Here is a 20,212-nt window from a genome sequence, read left to right on the forward strand (position 1 = left end):
TTTTCTTTGCAAGCTCTTTTGACCATCCTCTAGGATGCATATTCTTCTAAAGTGTGAAGAAAGTAGCAATTTCACCATTGGTCTTCTCCCTTTTTTGTCAGTTATTTCTGAGTCTAACAAGAAACCTGTAGCTAAAAAGGAATCTGAAAGAAATAGGCAGCTGCAATGTGAGAATGTAGATAGGCAGAATTTGATGGTAGTCTGTAGGATGACTTGAGAAATCAAGAAGAAGTAGCAAGTGAAGGCAGACACAAGGATTTAATAGTGGAAGCTTAAGAAGGAATAACGTTGCACAGGGAAAAATTGTCACAGGCTCTGGGTGGTAGGGAAGAGTTCCCAGATATCTGGAAGTGGTAGAGCTGAAGTGGTGAAGGAAATTGCCAAAATGGTTTTTGGTATTTTCTCTGGATAGAGAAAAGAAGACAAGGAGGCTTTGCGGTGAATATGGAAATGCAGGAAAGTATTCAAAAGAAGAGGTTAACAAATAAATATCAGGGAGATGAAGAAAGTCAACAGGAGTACCAGGAGGGTTTTGATCCTAGTGATTTGCTAAATGATGATGATGATGATTTTTAAAGTTGACATAAAGTATATTAAAAAACCAAAACACTCCAAAAAACTCCAAAACTCAAAGAGGTTTTCAAAGGTGGTTGAAAAATATCCCAATAATTTATCTCACAACTGATCATAGTCAGGTGTACAGTTTAGATTTTATTCTTTGCACTGACAATACTGCATCCAGTTCCACTGTATATATATAGTGACGATAAAAATTATTGTACTTATCAGTCCTAGCATAACTAAGTCAACATAACTTTAAGTTAATTCTTGAGTATGCCCATCAACTTTCAGTTTCTTAAAGATAATTTAATACATATTATAATGCAACACAATTACCAACCATTCAAGCAAACATGGCATATATTTTTTTTCTTAAAATATGGGAATCAAATACAGGGGAGAAGGCCAAGGCATGCTGGATCCCCCACCCCAAGATCACGATTCATGGTGAACATGTAACACTTCTTATCACATACTTTTGAAACATTTTTATCTCAAACATTTGCTCAAAAGTTTGGATTTAAACTAAAGTGCATTTAAAGTACGAAATTGTAAAACCAAAGCCAACCTTCTTTAAAACATATTTCCTTCCTTTATGCTCCATAACAAGGCAAAGTGAAATTATTTAAAACAGTTGCTTTTTGCCCAGAAGAGACAACCATCTGTGTTTTTAGCCCTTGTGATAAAAACCGGAGCTTTAAGCACTTGAAACTATTTTTATCTTTAAATCCTTTCTATGACCACTCAGACCATATTCCCTTCATCAAAACTACATTGAACTATAACTTTCACAAAAGCAAGATCAATCTACTGATAAAAATATTTTTTGGCAACACCAATTTGGAAACATTTATGTTGTTCGTGTTCAAAAATTTGATAGGAGTAAAAGATAATTTGGACCTGTTTTTGTTTTTGTTTTGTCAACAAAAGGGGATGATAAAACCATGGAGATGGCATCAGTTTAAAAGAGACAAGTGGATGGTTCACTCACAATATTATTTTGCTTTACTTCATACACAGTCCCTGTAAATGCTTTCTAGGCTTGGTAATGCAATTCCCAGCAACTTACTTGCTATCATTACTGTCTTTCTAATTGCCTTTTTCTGTCCCTCAGAGGCATTTCCAAACAAACAGTACAGAAATTCAACACACTTTCAACAAAAGCCCAGCAGAACATGTAAAGCATTTTAGACTTTGAAGGCTAAAAGTTTCTGCAAAAATATAAATTCAATGCCTGTCTTATTTAAATAACTCAGAAGTCACATATGACTTTTCAGGTATTAGTAAAGGGCAAGTGTCTGGAAAAACAGTTACACAATGTTTTCCTCTTCAGCTTTCTTAAAACGACTCAGATCATACTCACTTCAATTCTGTAAAGAAGCACAGAACAATCATGAATGACAAAAAACACATGACAGAATCATGACTGTTTGTCAGCTTCATACTTCAATGGAAATATCATAGCAAACCATGTTGGTTTGCAAGACCATACACTCTACAAACACATCAAATAAAACACCATAGGAATGATCCTTCAAAGTATAGCCTTAGAAAAACTGCGGGCAGAAAGAGCTAGCGATTCCCAGGACTACTCTCACTCATAGTTTGCCTCAGCTGTCAAACATGGCCAAAGTCTTGAGTTAATGAGAAGTTAATGAATTATCACTGTTGTACGTAACTACAGCAACATTAGCTCAGATGAAGCTGCTTTTAAAGTTGATTACGTAACATTTAAATCCAGTTTTGAGAGCCTTGATGCTCGGTAAAAGTATTTTAATATAATACCATTTACTCAATCCAAAATCTGTTGCTGCCATTACTGTGATCGTTTTCCAGAAAGTTAAAATTTGAAAATGACCCAAAATCATAAATAGCGCACATTTCAGATGCAGTTGTTCACATGACCATTAAATGTCACACCGTCTTAGATTGTGACCAAAGCACATAACTACCTATGTGGAAGTAATCACCAAACCAAAAAAACACTTTTGTTTTATTCTTTAATTATTCTAGAGCCACTCTGAACATATTCCCTTTCTCACTGCTCTACAGTAGAGCAATAAGCAATCATCCATGACAGAGAACGTGTGCAGTACAGCACTACTCCATCAGCTTCATGCTCAAAAGAGAATATCACAACTCATCATCGTGGTTAGCGAGACCATACACGCTAGAAACACATTCCTCAAGTCAAAAACTAAAGAAATGATCCCTGAAAGTATAGTCTTAGCACAACTGAGGATGGAAACAACAAGTCACTCTCAGTACAATTATTCTCACTCAGGGTGTTGATCTTTTAGAAATCGTCTTATTATCTAATGTTACTGTTTGTCTGTTTGTTATGAGTTATGAGTGTCTAGGGTGCCAACCTCTGCCGCACCTCGAGGTGCTGACAAAGGACACATTTTACATAGAACAGCACACAACATACATAGAACCAAATTTCAAACTGCATTTACGTCTCATTATCTGAGCTGATGTTACTGTTTGACCAGTTTTGACAGCTGAGGCAAACCATTAGTGAGAGTGACTGTCCTGGGAATCACTAGCTCTTTCTGGGCATTGCTTAGCTAAGACTGTACTTTTAGGGATTGTTTCTATAGTTTTTGATTTAAGGATTGTGTTTCTAGCGCGTATTGACTTGACATAATTAGCTGCGATGTTTCCTTTTTTGAGCTTTGATGAAGAGAATATGATCTGAGTTGTTATTAGACAATACTTTAACCACAGAAAACACAGGTTCAGTCAGCCATCCCATGCAAGCCCCTTCATATGTAAGCAGAGTAGTTGCTGTATTAACAAATCAGAAAAAAAAACTTGTCGAAAGTCTCTATATGAACTGTTCTTCTTTTTTTAGTGAGTAACAGCGACCAGTCTGTTGAACAAGAATTTCTTACACTTGGACTAAATGTTGTCAGTGTACCAGCTCTTCAAGTAGGTCAAGACATCTAGTGACCACTTGTATTATTGGTCTCAGATAATAGCTTATTGAAATAAAAACCAAGATTTGCAGATACACAAGTGCAAGGGAGCATAATGTGTGATCTATAAATAGCAGCCAGAGGTGTACAAGAAGAAGACCTTAAATGTGAGATTGGCCAAATTTTGATCAAGTAGTGCTCTTTGTTTTAATCCCACCTGATAGGCAGACAAATGGACTTGCATGTTAATCTAGTCATCTAGTGCCCACTTGTATTATTGGTCTAGGGTTAACAATTTATTAGATAATTTCAGCTTAACACTGACCTTTACTTGACCATTTAAAACCAGAAATTACCAGATGGAAAAAAAAACAGCAACACAGCACAGGACTTCCACTCTTATCTGATTCACTATCTCACTGAGCCACAGGGAAGTAATAATGAGCTATTAAACAGATAAATGTTACACAAATTTTTCAGTGCCTGTTTAACACTTCTACAACCACTCTGATCATATTCTCTCTCTTACTGCTCCACAGTAGAGCAATAAGCAATTATCAATGACAAAGAACATGTGCATCACAGTACTACTCCATCAGCTTCATGCTCAAAAGAGAATATCACAACTCATCATCGTGGGTAGCAAGACCATACACTCTAGAAACACGTTTCTAAAGGCAAACCTTATAGAAATGATTCCTGAAAGTATAGTCTCAGGTTACAGGAGGGTTAAAACTGCATCTCATTCATGGTAGCATCATTCTTACTCACGGTTACTTCAGTGGCTCATCCAAAGATACCAGTGCTTTTCTTCCTTATTTTAAGAAATAGTTAAGAAATGTGCCACTAAAACACATTTACTTATTTATTTGATAGATTTGAGATATTTTTTTTAAGTTTATGTAGTGGCAATCAAATTGAGTCATCCTCATGAGTCGTAGTCCTGTCTGACTGAGAATTTTTTTCTGTTCTCTTTGCTTAAAATCTAGCTGTTCTCTATCATATTGAGAGTATCTCTCTCCACTCCGTTACATATTCCATATATACGGGGTTGAGAGATAGTCTCTTGCTCAGAGAACCAAGGTTACAGTGTAACCATACGTTACCCCCAACATTTGGTGACTTTTATCTAAAAATTAATTTTCCAGAATGATGTTTGCTTAATCATTTTTTAGAACTCTCACGATTGTATGACACACTATACTAAAACTCATGTAAGTTAAGACTACACTTTCTATAGTTTCTGATTTGAGAAATGTGTTTCTAAAGTGTATGGTCTTGCTAACCACGATGATTACTTGTAATACTTCTAAGCATGAAATAGATACAACATCTAACATTTTATCTAAAAATTTATTTCTCAGAATGAAGTTTGCTTGACCATTTTTTTTAAAACACTCATGATTGAATGACACACTATACTAAAAATCATAACAAACAGACAAACAGTAACATTAGACAATGAGACGATTTCTAAAAGATCAACACCCTGAGTGAGAATAATTGTACTGAGAGTGACTTGTTGTTTCCATTGGCAGTTTTGTTAAGACTATACTTTCAGGGATCATTTCTATAGTTTCTGACTTGAGAAATGTGTTTCTAGAGTGTATGGTCTCGCTAACCACGATGATGAGTTGTGATATTCTCTTTTGAGCATGAAGCTGATGACACAGTGTTGTGCTGTTTCATCGTTGATGATTGCTTATTGCTCTACTGCAGAGCAGTGACGAAGGGAATATGTTCAGAGTGGTTGTAGAAGTGTTAAAAAACAAAACAATTGCTGAAAAATATTTATGCAGCATCTATTTACTTATTGGTCAGTGCTTCTCTGTAGCACAGTGAAGACAAGAGTGGAAGTCTTATCTAAATTTAAAAAACCTTGTTTGTTGTTTTGCACCTGGTGATTTTTTGTTTTAAATGGTCAAATAAAGATCAGTGCTAAATAGAATTATCTAATACAGTGGTTCTCAGAACAAATATTGCTTAAATAATTTTCTTTCCACTAAGCAATGTATCAAAACTACATCTAAGCCAGCATCACTACAGTCATAGATAAAAGCAGTCAAGCCAATATTTTTTTTTGTACATTCATGCAACCACTCACACATTTCTCAAATCAGAAACTATAGAAAGTGTAGTCTTAACTTACATGAGTTTTAGTATAGTGTGTCATGCAATCGTGAGAGTTCTAAAAAATGATTAAGCAAACATCATTCTGGAAAATTAATTTTTAGATAAAAGTCACCAAATGTTGGGGGTAACGTATGGTTACACTGTAACCTTGGTTCTCTGAGCAAGAGACTATCTCTCAACCCCGTATATATGGAATATGTAACGGAGTGGAGAGAGATACTCTCAAAATGATAGAGAACAGCTAGATTTTAAGCAAAGAGAACAGAAAAAAATTCTCAGTCAGACAGGACTACGACTCATGAGGATGACTCAATTTGATTGCCACACCATAAACTTAAAAAAAATATCTCAAATCTATCAAATAAATAAGTAAATGTGTTTTAGTGGCACATTTCTTAACTATTTCTTAAAATAAGGAAGAAAAGCACTGGTATCTTTGGATGAGCCACTGAAGTAACCGTGAGTAAGAATGATGCTACCATGAATGAGATGCAGTTTTAACACTCCTGTAACCTGAGACTATACTTTCAGGGATCATTTCTATAAGGTTTGCCTTTAGAAACGTGTTTCTAGAGTGTATGGTCTTGCTACCCACGATGATGAGTTGTGATATTCTCTTTTGAGCATGAAGCTGATGGAGTAGTACTGTGATGCACATGTTCTTTGTCATTGATAATTGCTTATTGCTCTACTGTGGAGCAGTAAGAGAGAGAATATGATCAGAGTGGTTGTAGAAGTGTTAAACAGGCACTGAAAAATTTGTGTAACATTTATCTGTTTAATAGCTCATTATTACTTCCCTGTGGCTCAGTGAGATAGTGAATCAGATAAGAGTGGAAGTCCTGTTTAAGATTAAAGAATTTGTGTTGCTGTTTTTTTCCCCATCTGGTGATTTCTGGTTTTAATGGTCAAATAAAGGTCAGTGCTAAGCTGAAATTATCAAATAAATTGTTAACCCTAGACCAATAATACAAGTGGGCACTAGATGACTAGATTAACATTCAAGTCCATTTGTCCGCCTATCATGTGGGATTAAAACAAAGAGCATTACTTGATCGAAATTTAGCCAATCTCACATTTAAGGTCTTCTTCTTGCACACCTCTGGCTGCTATTTATATATCATACATTATGTATGGGCAGAAATCTGTGCCATCAGAATCTTTTTGAATAAGTTAAATTTGAATTCTGAATTATAAGTTGAATAAATGCTTTTAAAAACTGAATATGAATTAGCCTACGGTAATTTGAAATTCAATTTATTGGTTCGAAAATGATCATCACTTAATTGAAATTGAATTTTATATTTTGAAAATGAATTCATTTGCTTTGAAACCGTATTTTATCCTTTAAAAATGTAGCTCTCGAATAATTTCAGATTCACTTCTCACCATTCAGTTTCAGTTCTACAATTCAATTTCAGTTCCAAAATTCAGTTTTTTGGGACTTACATCCGGTTTTGGTTCAAGAGTAATCGAGCGCAGATTAATAGAACTACGTTTTACTAGCGGACCGAAAGTGTTACTGACGGGAATCTACAGCATCTTGAGCTGAATTAAGACATCAGAAGTCATTTGTTATGTCGAATGACCAGCGGATAAACTCTCAGGTTGGTAATAAATGTATTACATGTATAAGAACAAGCGTCATGTTAACAAATGATAGCCGTACAGTAACTTTTATGCTTATTGTAGCTGTTAGCTCAAAACGCTAATTTAGCGTAGTTTGCCCTGAATTCAGCTTTGACAAACAAATATGATCGACTGTTTCTAGTAGAATTCCAAAGTTGTCATCTTGCACCCTCTCAGAGTCCTGTATGCTTGCAGAGACCCCTACAGTAGGGAAACATGCAAAACGATGTCCAAACCTTTGTATTTTAGCTTTATTTATGTCTTACACAGCATCCTAACTCTTTAGCTGACTTAATAACTTTAGCTAAAGTGAATAGTTAGTCTAATTCATTAGACTCCCATAATTATGCTCCCATGCACTTGTGTATCTAGAAATCTTGGTTTTTATTTCAACAAACTATTATCTGACACCAATAATACAAGTGGCCACTAGATGTCTCTACCTGCTTAAAGAGTTGGTAGATTGACAACATTTAGTCCAAGTGTAAGAAATTCTTCTTCAACACTTGTCTCTGTCACTCACTAAAAAAAGAAAATGTGTGTAAAGTCCCTTAAATAAGCATTTGTTTTCTCATTTTCAGTTATTAATACAACTACTAAATTCGACTTACACATGAAGGGACTTGCATAGAATGATTGCACCTGTGCTTTTAGTGCTATGACACCAGCTTAGTGAAATATATTTAAAGCATTTCCTAGAACCACTCAGATCATATTCCCTTTGTCAAAGCTCCAAAAATTAGCAATGAACAGTCATCAATAACAAAACACATGACAAAATCATGGTTGTCTGTCATTTTCAAAAGCGAACATCACAACTCATCGTCGCGGTTAGCGAGACCATACACTCTAGAAATACATTTCAAAAACTATCGAAATGATCCCTGAAAGTACAGTCTTAATTAAGCAATGGCCATAAAGAGCTATTGAGTCCCAGCACAGTCACTCTCACTAATGGTTTGCCTCAGCTGTCAAACATGGCCAAAGTCTTGAGTTAATGAGAAGTTAATGAACTATTACTGTTGTACGTAATTACAGTAACATTGGCGCAGATAAATCTGAAGTTAGAGTTGATTACGTAACATTTAAATCCAGTATTGAGAGCATCAATGGTTGGTAAAAGCAGTTAAATATAATACCATTTACTCAATCCAAAATCTGTAGCTGGCATTACTGTGATCGTTTGCCAGGAAGTTAAAATTTGGAAATGACCAGAAATTGTAAATAGTGCACATTTCAGATGCAGTTGTTCACATGGCCATTAAATGTCACAATGTCTTAAACCATGACCGAAGCCCATAACTACATATGTGGGAGTAATCAGTAGACAAAATAAAATAAATTTACTGGTTCTTTTAACTCTTCTAGAGCCACTCTGATCAAATTCCCTTCCTCAGTGCTCTACAGTAGAGCAAAAGGTAATCATCAATGACAGACCATGTGCAGTACAGCACTACTCTATCAGCTTCATGCTCAAAAGAGAAAATCACAACTCATCATCATGGTTAGCGAGACCACACACTGTAGAAACACATTTCTCAAGTCAAAAACTATAGAAATGATCCCTAAAAGTACAGTCTTAGTTACGCAATGCCCAGAAAGAGCTAGTGATTCCCAGGACAGTCATTCTCACTAATGGTTTGCCCCAGCTGTCAAAACTGGTTAAACATGAACATTAGCTCAGACTTAAATGCAGTTTTGATTTGGTAACCGCTGTTCTATGTAAAATGTGTCCTTTGTCACCACCTCGAGGTGTGGCGGAGGCTGGCACCCTAGACACTCAAAAGTAAAATATCCAATCTAAAAAATGAGTGTAATTTTACTTTCTGCATGGTTCTGTAACCATACATACAGCATTTTGCAGTTACAGATAGCAGTCTCCAATCTGAACGCACTTGAGGTGCTATCATCATTGCTTCACAGAATGAGACTGTCAGTGCAAAGTTCAATGCACTTACTGAAAAAAAAAAGATTTGCAGATACACAAGTGCAAGGGAACTTAGAACAGAATAGAATACCTCTTTATTGTCACTGTTACAAGAACAATGAAACACAGTTTGGCATCTTTCTGTAAATCTACACAATAACACAGGCATTTACATTTACACAAGAAAGATATGTACAATTTATACATACACATGCATACATATGGCTACATACATGCATACATACAGATACATACATATATGTATATACACACACACACAAACTTCCACATACACGCTTACATATATATACATACACATACATGAGGAGCATGTGCATTGTGAGGTGCAGTGTGATCAGTGCTATTGCACATTGAGTGTGTGTGTTTGGCGGGGGGGGATACTGTTGCTACTATAATAAATATGGTTATAATAAATACTGTTTAAAGCGGTCATGTCCAAGAGTGTTGGCAGTGCAGTTATCCTCCAATAAGGGCGGAGGTAGGGCATGTTTGACAGCCTGTGGGTAGAAGCTTCTATTGAGTCTGTTTGTCTTTGACCTGATGGACCTGTAGCGTTTACCAGAGGGAAGGGGGGGGAAAGTGAGTGTCGAGGGTGCGAGGGGTCTTTGATGATGATACTGGCTTTCAAAAAGTCTGAAAATATCTAAAGTCCACTTTTCCACCTATCAGGCGGGATTAAAATGCTCTGACAGCAGATTTGTGAAAACTAAGAGCATTACCTGATCAAAATTTGGCCAATCTCACATTTAAGGAATATTAAATCTTTACTGTCTCATCTGAAATGTTGTCCTTGCTCTACAGAAGTTTTACTGAATCTGTTATTTCTTTCTGTATCGCTGCTTGGTTTGGTAACGTGACTCTGAAGAACAAGAATCAGTTGGGACTTTTGGTAAAAACTGCCAGCAAAATCTCAGGGCATTGGCAAGACAGACTTTTGACCATTTATAACAAGCATGCGCTGAGGAAGGCTCATTCTATTGTTAATTGTTTTAACCATTCACTTCACACTGAGTTTAACTTGTTGCCCTCTGGCTGTTGTTTTAGAGTACCTGTGAGGAAGACCAAAAAACTTGAGGTTTCTTTTATCCTTACTGAACCCATCTCTTTAATGGAAAATAACTGTCTTGTGGCTTTTTGTTATTGTTTTGTTTATTCTTATTGTTGCCCTTGGTGCTATACTAATTTCGTGTTGTGGGACAATAAAATATTGAATTGAATTAAGGTCTTCTTGCACACCTCTGGCTGCTATTTTTAGATCACACATTATGCTCCCTTGCACTTGTGTATTTGCAGATCTTGGTTTTTAATTTCAGTAAGTGCACTGAACTTTGCATTGACAGTCTCACTCTGTGGAACAATGATGATAGCACCTCACGTAACGCATTGCCTTCAGGTTTGGAGAATGGTATCTGCAACTGCAAAATGCTGTATGTTTGGTTACAGAACCATGCAAAATGTAAAATTACATTCACTTTTTTAGACTGGATATTTTACTTTTGAGTGTCTAGGATGCCAACCTCTGCCACACCTCGAGGTGGTGACAAAGGACACATTTTACATAGAACAGCAGTTACCAAATTTCAAACTGCATTTACGTCTCATTGTCTGAGCTAATGTTCATGTTTGACCAGCTTTGAAAGCTGAGGCAAACCATTAGTGAGAGTGATTGTCCTGGGAATCACTAGCTCTTTCTGGGCATTGCTTAACTAAGACTGTACTTTTAGAGATCATTTCTATAGTTTTTGACTTGAGAAATGTGTTTCTAGAGTGTATGGTCTCGCTAACCACGATGATTAGTTGAGATGTTCCCTTTTGAGCATGAAAATGACAGACAACTGTGACTTTGTCATGTGTTTTGTTATTGATGACTGTTCATTGTTTATTTTTGGAGCTTTGACAAAGGGAATATGATCTGAGTGGTTCTAAGAAATGCTGGTGTCATAGCACTAAAAGCACAGGTACAATCAAGTTTCTTCATGTGTAAGTAGAATTCTGTGGTTGTATTAACTAAAAAAACAACAAATGGTTATTTTAGGGACTTTAAACAAATTTTCTTTTTTTAGTGAGTGACAGAGATGAGTCTGTTGAAGAAGAATTTCTTAAACTTGGACTAAATGTTGTCAGTCTACCAGCTCTTCAAGAAAACTTTTTTTGAGAATGCAATTTATTAAAAACAAGGCTTAAACAGAAACAGGCTGTTTACAGCTGATCAAGAGTTTAGGACCACAACTCCAAAAAAACAAACAACCTGTAACCCCATTTTCTCTCTAAACTAGCAGAATTCAAATAAACCTTGACTTCAGGCGCATAATTCTTGTTTTTTCTTTTTTTTTTTGTTGGATGTGTTTTCTGTCATTAATCAATGTTCATTACTTCTTTTCAGAGCTTTGACAAAGGGAATATGATCTGAGGGGTTATAGGAAATGCTTTAAATATGTTTCACCAAGCTGAGGTTATAGCACTAAAAACACAGGTACAATCATCCCATGCAAGGTAGCCCACGTGGAAATAGAATTCAGTAGTCACCATCACAGTCACCACTTGTAACGCATGTAAAATGTGGACTCTGTCATCAGAGCCAGGTGATAGAAACCTACAGATGTTTGCTGGTTTGGTGCTTAACTCTAATCACTAAAATAAAGCACATTTTAAAAGCAGGTTCAGAGGCTTTTCCGTTCGAAAGAATTAATGTAATTTTACTCTTGGCATGGCTGCGTAACCACTCTGATTGTCAATAAAAGACAACACATGAAATAAAACTGTCTATCAGCTTCATGCTCCTCCAGTCTATGTAAAAAACACTGTACAAACATGTAAGAGAGAATGACAGCACTAAATAAAAGAAAGAAAGAAAAACAGGTAAGAGGGATGGTAAATAAAGGTTACAAAGCAATGACTTAATGAAAAAGACTATTTGTTTCAGGTTGAAAAGATTCAAAAGGTTCATGTCTCTGAGTCATTAAGAAGTAAGACTGTGTAAAAGCACCTGGATAACATTTAAGAATGTATAACTTTTTTTTCTTTCTAATTTACTAACCTGACACTCCAACAGTCCTCAGTCCTCTTTTAAGATTTCAGTGCAACAACTAAGATGACTTTTTAATAAGGTAACAGTGTCTGTAACAGAAACTTTAAACACAAGCATCCAAGAAAACAACTAAATCACACTTTACTACTTTTTAACACTCTTATAACCACTCTGATCATGTTCCCTTCCTCAGTGCTCAGCAAAGAGCAATCATCAATGATAGAGAGAATGAAATGAATCATTGTTCTCCACCAGCTTCATGCTCAGAAGGAAACATCGTGACTCATCATCGTGGTTAGCGAGACAGTACACTTTTGAAACACATTTCCCAAGTCAGAAACTATAGAAATGATCCCTGAAAGTATAGTCTTAGTGTGCTCACATGTGTAAACTGCATGTGGTTTTCAGTAAAGTCTTCATCAGTCAGGGTTCTTCTCTGCTATTCTATAAACCTTGTGCAGTTGCCATGTCTCGTCCAATCATCTGTGTTTATGCAAAGAACATAAATACAGAGGATGTAAAGAGACAGAGGAGCAAAGAGTGTGCGCATTAGAGGAGCTGCGTAAATCTGCTGTTTGATGAAACCAGAGCAACACACTAGACACAGAGGAGAGAAAATACCAATGTTGGTCAATCCTCTTGCTCCATAACACTGAGACATGCCTCTGAGAACTACCTCTAGTGTGTAGGATGGAAAGGGATGGGACTCGATATTTATGTTTTAGCAGCGTGTTAAGCAGATGTTTTGAAACGCTGCTACAAAGTGTAGTTCGAAACACCCGTGTTACATGACCATAAGTAATATAGGTTTTGGTGCGCTTTGCCCCAGTTTCAACTGCTGGCTTAGTTTCTGCTTAAAAGTTTGACTAGCAGAGTGGAGAACAAAACAGATAACAACATAAATTCCTTGAAATGTTAAAAGTCATCAACTCCAGCAGCAGAAGCAAAGGACAGTTTGCTGATGCAGCTGTGGAGGTCAAAAAATAGCCCACGGCTGCATCTGTTCCAAGGACACATGATCCTTTAGATTGGAAGGAATGATAAGTCATATATCCTCATATTTATAGGTTAGCCTACCTATGTATACTTGCAGCGTTTCCAAGGCTAAAGAGGTAAACTGCCCAAAAAGACACTAACTGAACCCCGAAATATGTTAAACATGACAAATGTAGACATTTGATTTTCTCTTGTTCATCTTCATTTTCCATCAGCATAATTAGCAACATTTGATCACACTTGATGCCACCGTAGTTGAAAAATCTTTTACAAAGCTTACTGGGGCCTACTCAGCCCACATACAAAGTAGCAGGCATTTAAATCTACTGAAGATATGAAAAACATGTTGATCATTAATAATTTGGTATAAGTATCACCGGTTTTGAACTGTGCAAGGCGATTTCACAGAAGTGCCACTGAGAAGTGACATTAAGGAAAGGCTCAGATTGCCATTAACACGGAGTAATACTACTGTAGCAGTGTATAAACCAATCATTCAGTTTCATTTAAACAGTTTTAGTAACCACTCTGATCATATTCCCTTCCTCATTACTCCACAAGGAAGTAAAGACCGGTCATCAATGACAGAGAACATATGAACTGAACCATTATTCTCTATCCGCTTCACGCTCAGAAAGGAATATCACGACTCTTCATCGTGGTTAGCGAGACCAAACACTTTAGAAACACATTTCTCAAGTTAGAAACTATAGAAATGATCCCTGAAAGTATAGTCTTAGTGTGCTAACATCAGAAAACTGCATCTGCTTTTCTGTGAAGTCTTCATCACTCAGGGTTCCTCTCTGACTTTCAATAAGCTCCGCCTGTTACCACGATTTGGCCAATCATCTGTATTTATGCAAATAATACTGTGTAGCACATCCAATCACATACAAGAGAGAACGGCCAGACTAACAGATCAACTTTATAAAAGTTTTTAGGGAACATGACGGGTAAATAAAAGTAAACAAAAGTGTGATGGTTGCGCCATTCAGTTGAAGCTAAAAAGATTCAAAAGGCCCGCCTCTCACTCACTGACAAATTAGACCAATTGTGTAAGTGTCCCTCAAACATGAAGTACAAAAAATATAAGGTGGTTTAGCAATCTGAGTACATAAATAGACTGTGCTAACTTGCAGGTTCCTTCACATACAGACAGATTATTAGACAACAGAGAGACACAGCTGACCCGACTACTGATATTTTTAACTTATAAAGTTGGCTCATGATTTATGAAGTGAGTGCATCATGAATATGTTTATTATGAATTCTTTAACTGTAGTATAGTAAGCGTAACTAAACATAAAAAGTATAACTACACATCTTTTACACATACATGTTCTGAAATTGTTTTTGTAGACCTGGAATTTAAATGTGCTTTTTTTTGTTCTATGTACAATAAACAAACACATGACTGGACAAAAAGGTTTGATTCAGACCTGTTCTCACTTCATGTTTGAGATTTTTTTTTAACTTCCAATAAAAAAACAATTTCACATGTTTCCGTGGGCCGAATCTATCACTTGAATATCTCAGTAAGGCCTGCAGGTAATCAGTGTGCTAAAGTAGAACTGGGTATTCTTTTTTTATCAGTACGGATTCAGCTAGTCCGGTCTGGCTCGATGCTGAAGGCCTTGGATTCGTCCTCCTCCTTGTGTAATTTGTTCTTAATTTGTTTTTGGGGGAAGGTTTTTGTTTGTTTGTTTTTTCTGTTGTCTATATAAATTTGGTTTTGTTGCCGGAATATATTTTCCTTCCTACACAAAATGCAGCAGTGTCGAAACATCTGTAAGAAAGATTATTGGGATCTACTCAGTCTACATACAAAGTAGGTGAGAATAAAATCCATAAAACTCTCAAAAATGACATGACAATCATGTGTTGATAATAATTATTGATACTTGGGTATGATAAGAAGCCCTGTTTTATATTTTAAAAGTACTGGCTGTACGGTTATTTCACAAAATGGTGTTAACAAAAAGAATGAAGACAACACTTTTATGTAGTACCTGTTCCTGCCACAGGAAACCATCTCTGCTGAAAACATAGCTTTATATGATTTCTTTTGTACCCATTGTAACCACTCTGATCATATTCCCTTCCTCATTACTCCACAAGGAAGTAAAGACCGGTCATCAATGATAGAGAACGTATGAACTGAATCATTATTTTCTATCCGCTTCACGCTCAGAAGGGAATATCACGACTCATCATCGTGGTTAGCGAGACCATACACTTTAGAAACACATTCCTCAAGTTAGAAACTATAGAAATGATCCCTGAAAGTATAGTCTTAGTGTATTTACATGTGGAAACTGCATGTGCTTTTCTGTAAAGTCTTCCGCACTCAGGGTTCCTCTTTGACATTCAATACGCTCCGCCTGTTACCATGTTTTGGCCAATCAACTGTTTTTATGCAAATAATACTATGTAGCACATCCAATCACTGGATACCTCTAACAATACTGACAGCAAATGTACAGGAGAGAACGGCCAGACTAACAGATCAATTTTATAAAAGTTATTATGGAACCTGACGTGTAAATAAAGGTTACAAAAGTGACTTTGTGATTGTGGCGACATTCTGTTGAAGCAGAAGAGATTCAAAAGGCCAGTCTCTTACTGACAAATAAGATAGGTTGTGTAAATGTCCCTCAAGCACGAGAGACTTTTTTAATGCACAATTTAAGTACACATGACTTAACAAAAGAGTTAATTTGAGACTTGTTCTAGAGATGAGGTAAACTGTTCCACTGAAACTCAAGCTGCTATTTTAACATTCATCACTGCTATAGATAAAGGTTATCAAAATTAGGTACTTTAATACCATGTATAATTTTTGCACACTATTCGTAACCACTCTGATCATATTCCCTTCCTCATTACTCCACAAGGAAGTAAAGACCGGTCATCAATGACAGAGAACGTATGAACTGAATCATTATTCTCTATCCGCTTCACGCTCAGAAAGGAATATCACGACTCTTCATCGTGGTTAGCGAGACCAAACACTTTAGAAACACATTTCTCAAGTTAGAAACTATAGAAATGATCCCTGAAAGTATAGTCTTAACGAAATTCTGGGTCGAAGCAAGAAGTGATTCTCGGGAACGCCATTCTCACTCACGGTTTATGTCAACTGTTAAACATGACCTAAACGATCAGTCCGCGAGGAGTTAGTAGACTATAACTTTTACAGAGCTACGATTATGCAAGTAGATCTAAAAGTGTGGCTAAAGCTGTTTATTTAAGTTTTAAAATCCAGTTTCCAGTCCCACAATGCTTTGCGAAAGCAATCGCATACATCACTATACGAATTTATTTATTTTCACTCAAAAATCTGTAACAACCGTTATTTTTATTGTTTCCCTTAAATATAAAGTTGTGAATAACATAAAAATTGAAAGACACAATGCGTTGATCATGGAAATAGCAGTAACCTTAAGTTTAAATAAATGTTGTGTGGTGCATCGCTTATTATACTCCTGACATGAATCTGGAAAAGAGGAAGCGTTCCGCTTAGAAACCACTATTACAATTTGTTTAATTAAAAAAAAGTTTAAACTTGTAACAATTGGTTAAAATATTAACGATACATAAATCACAAAAAAGAGACACGTCTATTGTTTTTTCTTTTGTAATATAAGACGTCGAATCTGTACGTGTAGCACCGCAGCTACCCTTGTTACGACACACGAGGGCAGCATTTCATTGGCTAACAGAGTTTAATCGTCACGCGATATTCAATGTTTAGAAGACTGCCAAAATTTATATTTCGGTTAATTTTTGCTTAAAATAATAAAAATAAAAAGAACTCCGTTACATTAGTACACAACATCCTAGAAAAACTCACTAGGCGTCGAATGACTTCAACACGGACGCCTAACTTTAACTGAAAAAGCTAGGTGAAATAGTTTCACCTTCAACTAAAAGCAACACACTAAGGGCGAAAACTAAAATAAAAGTGCGCCACAAAAGGCTCAGTCGACAGTATTTTTAACTACATTTTAAACAGGCTGTAGCTAATTATCGGCTAACATAAATGTTTTCACCCACGCCTCCATCTCAATTTTCTTTCTATAAAAATATTTTTAATCATCTTTGAAACAAACTACTCACCAGCATGTTGTCCAACAGCACATTCGCTTTGTCTTAAAGAAACAGTCTCAATTTTTAAAAGCTTTAAAATAAAGCCAGATAGCCAGGAGACTCCCCAGTTATTAACGTTTTGTTTTGTTGCGCATGCTCAGGGACAGAGAAGAAATTCGCGTGTTTTCTTAAAATAGTTTATTCGTGCATGAAATTAATCAAACAAACGCACTCGTTACATTTAAATGATCGTTTTAAATATCAGAACAATTTATAATACATTAAGACAATTCAACTTGATGTTCCAATTATCAGACATATGTCATGCTAAGACAACGTGTAGTCATCAATGCATAAGTTTTGTATTTGAAATTAAAAGCTCAAAAACTCGTGAATTGCTTTGGAAAAGGGGGGTGGATCAAAGGCACCTATGTGTGCATCTACTTATGAATACTAGGAAACCAGGAAACACGAAAGAGGCAAAAACATTCACCCCGAAAAAATATTGAAATACATTTTTCATACCAAGACCTGCTGTAGTATTAAGATAATAAAGCATTCCTAACTGCAACAGTAGTGTGAGTCATACTGTTCGTGCAACAAAAAGTAAGGGGTTAGATGGAACTACTGCTTAACATAATATAAATGAGTTGAGGACATTACAGATCCACAACATATTCAATTAATTATATAGTTTCAGCAACATGCAGGTTTCATATTGTATAACTGTTATCAGTTTTATATGGATGTTACTTTAATCCCCTAGAACTCATTTAAAGATTCTTGTGCTCCTATAGATTGCAGTGCTGTAGCGGAACTAACAAAGCAAGTTTTTAATAAATGCAATAATTAAAGTAAAGAAAGCAACTTTTGGGCCTATAGATTTCAGGGTGTTAACCAAAAGTTCTCCTCCTTATTATAAAAAACAAAATGACAAAGTTCCCACCATTGTGGAGGTATCGCGTTAGAACAGACATTAAATTTCTATCGTAACAAATCAACATTTAACTACATGTAAATCATACCCAGGATAACTGACATCAGATCAATGGATGGATGGATGACTGGAAACAGGGCAACAAAAAAAAAAAGACAAAAAGAATGACACTTATTATCATCACAGAGAGAATCAGTCGGCTTTGTGCGGTCATGCTTGCAGTAATCACATATGTACAGTCTGAAGGTCGACAGGAGAACTGCTCCACAAATACTGGCTCCTCCTGATTAATTAACGTCGAAGCTCCATCAGATTTCGTCCACTCTCTATGGCTCCTTGTACCTCCTCCACAACAGGTGCACCTGTCTCCGGGCCTCAGAGCGAACACATCTGGAGAAGGAGGTGTGCTGTCTGCCCTTCACCTGGTAACCACAGAGCAATCGGACGCAGTTCACTTCAACAACTCACTACCTTTAAACTTTATTCAAAATGTACAGTCAACTAAAATATGGCAACTACTGGGACACAGTGGCAGTTTTTAAAGTATCACAGTGGAGTAAAATGCCCTCAGATATTACTGAAGATATTCAGCAACCTACTGCTCCTACTCTTACACATACAGGTTCACAAAATATTGTACAGTATACTCTATGAATTATATGAAAACCCATTCTGTAGATACATTGTAATAAGGCTAAACAGTTCAGGTGAATCAGACACGCAAAAGAAGTCATAATCCAGACTGAATTCAAGTCAAGAAACTACCTGCAACTCTAGAAATAACAACGAACAAACTCCTTGAACTGTAGCTGTTAGTGATACTTATCTGCTTGCCAGCTCCTTCTTCAGACAGGACCTGAAGGAGGTAGCACGCTCCACAGCTTTATAGCCCTGAGATGTGTGTAGACAGCCAGAGTGAGGCAGGAAGACAGGAAAACAATCGCAAAAGTGGTGGGCACATGGAAGGTGAGAAAAACAAAAGTATAAGTGTGGTAAATTCATGACAATAGGGAAAAAAGCATGGGTTAGAAAGGAGATGAAGAGAGAGGTACATCAGCAAAGTAAGGACAAAAGAGAACACTGTTAAAAAGCCAAGACAGTGAGGCCAAGACAGCATCAAAAGGGACATACGGGACCATATAAAGTGCAACATCCAGGCCTACAGTGGTGCCAAGTTTATTATCACATGACAACCTCTGTAGAAAAAAAGGATCTGAGCAGTGTTATTGCATCAAAATCCACCACTGGGGGGCAGTATGGTCTTTTCTGACAGCATCACCAAATTGCTTATAGGTGATTTCCAACCCACAAGCCTTCAAATTATCTTCCATTTAAGCTTTTATTTGTTACATTCCTGATGCTTACTAAAAGTTTTTCATCAATATTTTTAACCCTGTTATCATGTGTGTATGTTAAATGCATTTTTCTTTTGTTTTGGGTAACTGTTGATTTACCTTAACTACTTGACTGCAACTGAAGAGCACAAACAGTCATGAGTAAAGGATGGCTTAGTTGTACCAGCAGAACTTCTTCTACAAAAAAGGTTTAAGAAACAGCTGAATAACAATAATAATTGTAGTTTTGGATTTCCTGTTTTTTTGTTACTCTGTGACACTAAATCCTGGCACAGGTAAAGCTAGTTTGCATTTAAGGTAGAGACTGATTTGTTATTCTATAATGAAACAGGCAACAAGAAGCTCCCATGTTTTAAATTTCAGCTCTTCTTTTTTGAATCTAAAATGCTCAAGAAATAACACATCCTATAGCTTTAAATCCCTGTAATTTGTTTATGTGGCTAACTTTGAAATTGTAACTTCACCTCGACCAAGTTTTTGGGTAATGCTGGATGTCAGAGTTTATACTTGAGAACCCAGATGCTTGGACTACACCGTTCTTCTGGTCCTCTGGGTGCCACCAAAACAGCTTTGACCCACTAAAGCAAGGCGTGCACACAACCTGGTATCATGGCA

General features: G+C 36.4%; 1 protein-coding gene, 11 non-coding genes and 2 pseudogenes across 19 annotated transcripts in view; 4 read left to right on the forward strand and 10 right to left on the reverse strand.

Annotated features, from left to right (window-relative positions):
* Positions 1–1,904: 1,904 nt before the first annotated feature.
* On the reverse strand, positions 1,905–2,110 carry LOC113024868 (small nucleolar RNA U3). The gene has a single exon (XR_003272733.1). It is a non-coding gene; the product is annotated as a small nucleolar RNA U3 (small nucleolar RNA).
* A 465-nt stretch (positions 2,111–2,575) lies between these two features.
* Positions 2,576–2,789, reverse strand: LOC113024862 (small nucleolar RNA U3). Its single transcript, XR_003272728.1, has one exon. It is a non-coding gene; the product is annotated as a small nucleolar RNA U3 (small nucleolar RNA).
* A 344-nt stretch (positions 2,790–3,133) lies between these two features.
* Positions 3,134–3,262, forward strand: LOC113024872 (small nucleolar RNA U3; annotated as a pseudogene).
* A 721-nt stretch (positions 3,263–3,983) lies between these two features.
* LOC113024867 (small nucleolar RNA U3) lies at positions 3,984–4,197 on the reverse strand. Its single transcript, XR_003272732.1, has one exon. It is a non-coding gene; the product is annotated as a small nucleolar RNA U3 (small nucleolar RNA).
* Positions 4,198–5,027: 830 nt separating this feature from the next.
* Positions 5,028–5,233, forward strand: LOC113024865 (small nucleolar RNA U3). The gene has a single exon (XR_013909885.1). It is a non-coding gene; the product is annotated as a small nucleolar RNA U3 (small nucleolar RNA).
* Positions 5,234–6,130: 897 nt separating this feature from the next.
* On the forward strand, positions 6,131–6,344 carry LOC113024863 (small nucleolar RNA U3). The gene has a single exon (XR_003272729.2). It is a non-coding gene; the product is annotated as a small nucleolar RNA U3 (small nucleolar RNA).
* Positions 6,345–7,944: 1,600 nt separating this feature from the next.
* On the reverse strand, positions 7,945–8,144 carry LOC113024871 (small nucleolar RNA U3; annotated as a pseudogene).
* A 469-nt stretch (positions 8,145–8,613) lies between these two features.
* LOC113024866 (small nucleolar RNA U3) lies at positions 8,614–8,825 on the reverse strand. Its single transcript, XR_003272731.2, has one exon. It is a non-coding gene; the product is annotated as a small nucleolar RNA U3 (small nucleolar RNA).
* Positions 8,826–10,900: 2,075 nt separating this feature from the next.
* On the forward strand, positions 10,901–11,113 carry LOC113024864 (small nucleolar RNA U3). Its single transcript, XR_003272730.1, has one exon. It is a non-coding gene; the product is annotated as a small nucleolar RNA U3 (small nucleolar RNA).
* Positions 11,114–12,385: 1,272 nt separating this feature from the next.
* LOC113024861 (small nucleolar RNA U3) lies at positions 12,386–12,591 on the reverse strand. The gene has a single exon (XR_003272727.1). It is a non-coding gene; the product is annotated as a small nucleolar RNA U3 (small nucleolar RNA).
* Positions 12,592–13,738: 1,147 nt separating this feature from the next.
* LOC113024860 (small nucleolar RNA U3) lies at positions 13,739–13,954 on the reverse strand. The gene has a single exon (XR_003272726.1). It is a non-coding gene; the product is annotated as a small nucleolar RNA U3 (small nucleolar RNA).
* A 1,341-nt stretch (positions 13,955–15,295) lies between these two features.
* On the reverse strand, positions 15,296–15,511 carry LOC113024857 (small nucleolar RNA U3). The gene has a single exon (XR_003272723.1). It is a non-coding gene; the product is annotated as a small nucleolar RNA U3 (small nucleolar RNA).
* A 560-nt stretch (positions 15,512–16,071) lies between these two features.
* LOC113024859 (small nucleolar RNA U3) lies at positions 16,072–16,287 on the reverse strand. The gene has a single exon (XR_003272725.1). It is a non-coding gene; the product is annotated as a small nucleolar RNA U3 (small nucleolar RNA).
* A 1,201-nt stretch (positions 16,288–17,488) lies between these two features.
* micu3a (mitochondrial calcium uptake 3a) overlaps positions 17,489–20,212 on the reverse strand; it is a 48,403-nt gene continuing 45,679 nt past the window's right edge. For 4 of the 8 annotated variants that reach the window (XM_080302394.1, XM_080302393.1, XM_080302395.1 and 1 more), the window contains one exon: positions 17,489–18,664. In XM_080302394.1, the coding sequence (XP_080158520.1) occupies positions 18,569–18,664 (96 nt within the window). In that variant the 3' untranslated portion in view covers positions 17,489–18,568. Of the gene's footprint in view, positions 18,668–19,064; positions 19,134–20,212 lie in introns of those variants that run through there. The other 4 variants (XM_026170351.2, XM_080302396.1, XM_026170353.2 and 1 more) reach the window with 2 other exon arrangements.

Source organism: Astatotilapia calliptera, chromosome 6 (genome assembly GCF_964374335.1).
Source record: "Astatotilapia calliptera chromosome 6, fAstCal68.1, whole genome shotgun sequence".
Classification (NCBI taxonomy): Eukaryota; Metazoa; Chordata; class Actinopteri; order Cichliformes; family Cichlidae; genus Astatotilapia; species Astatotilapia calliptera.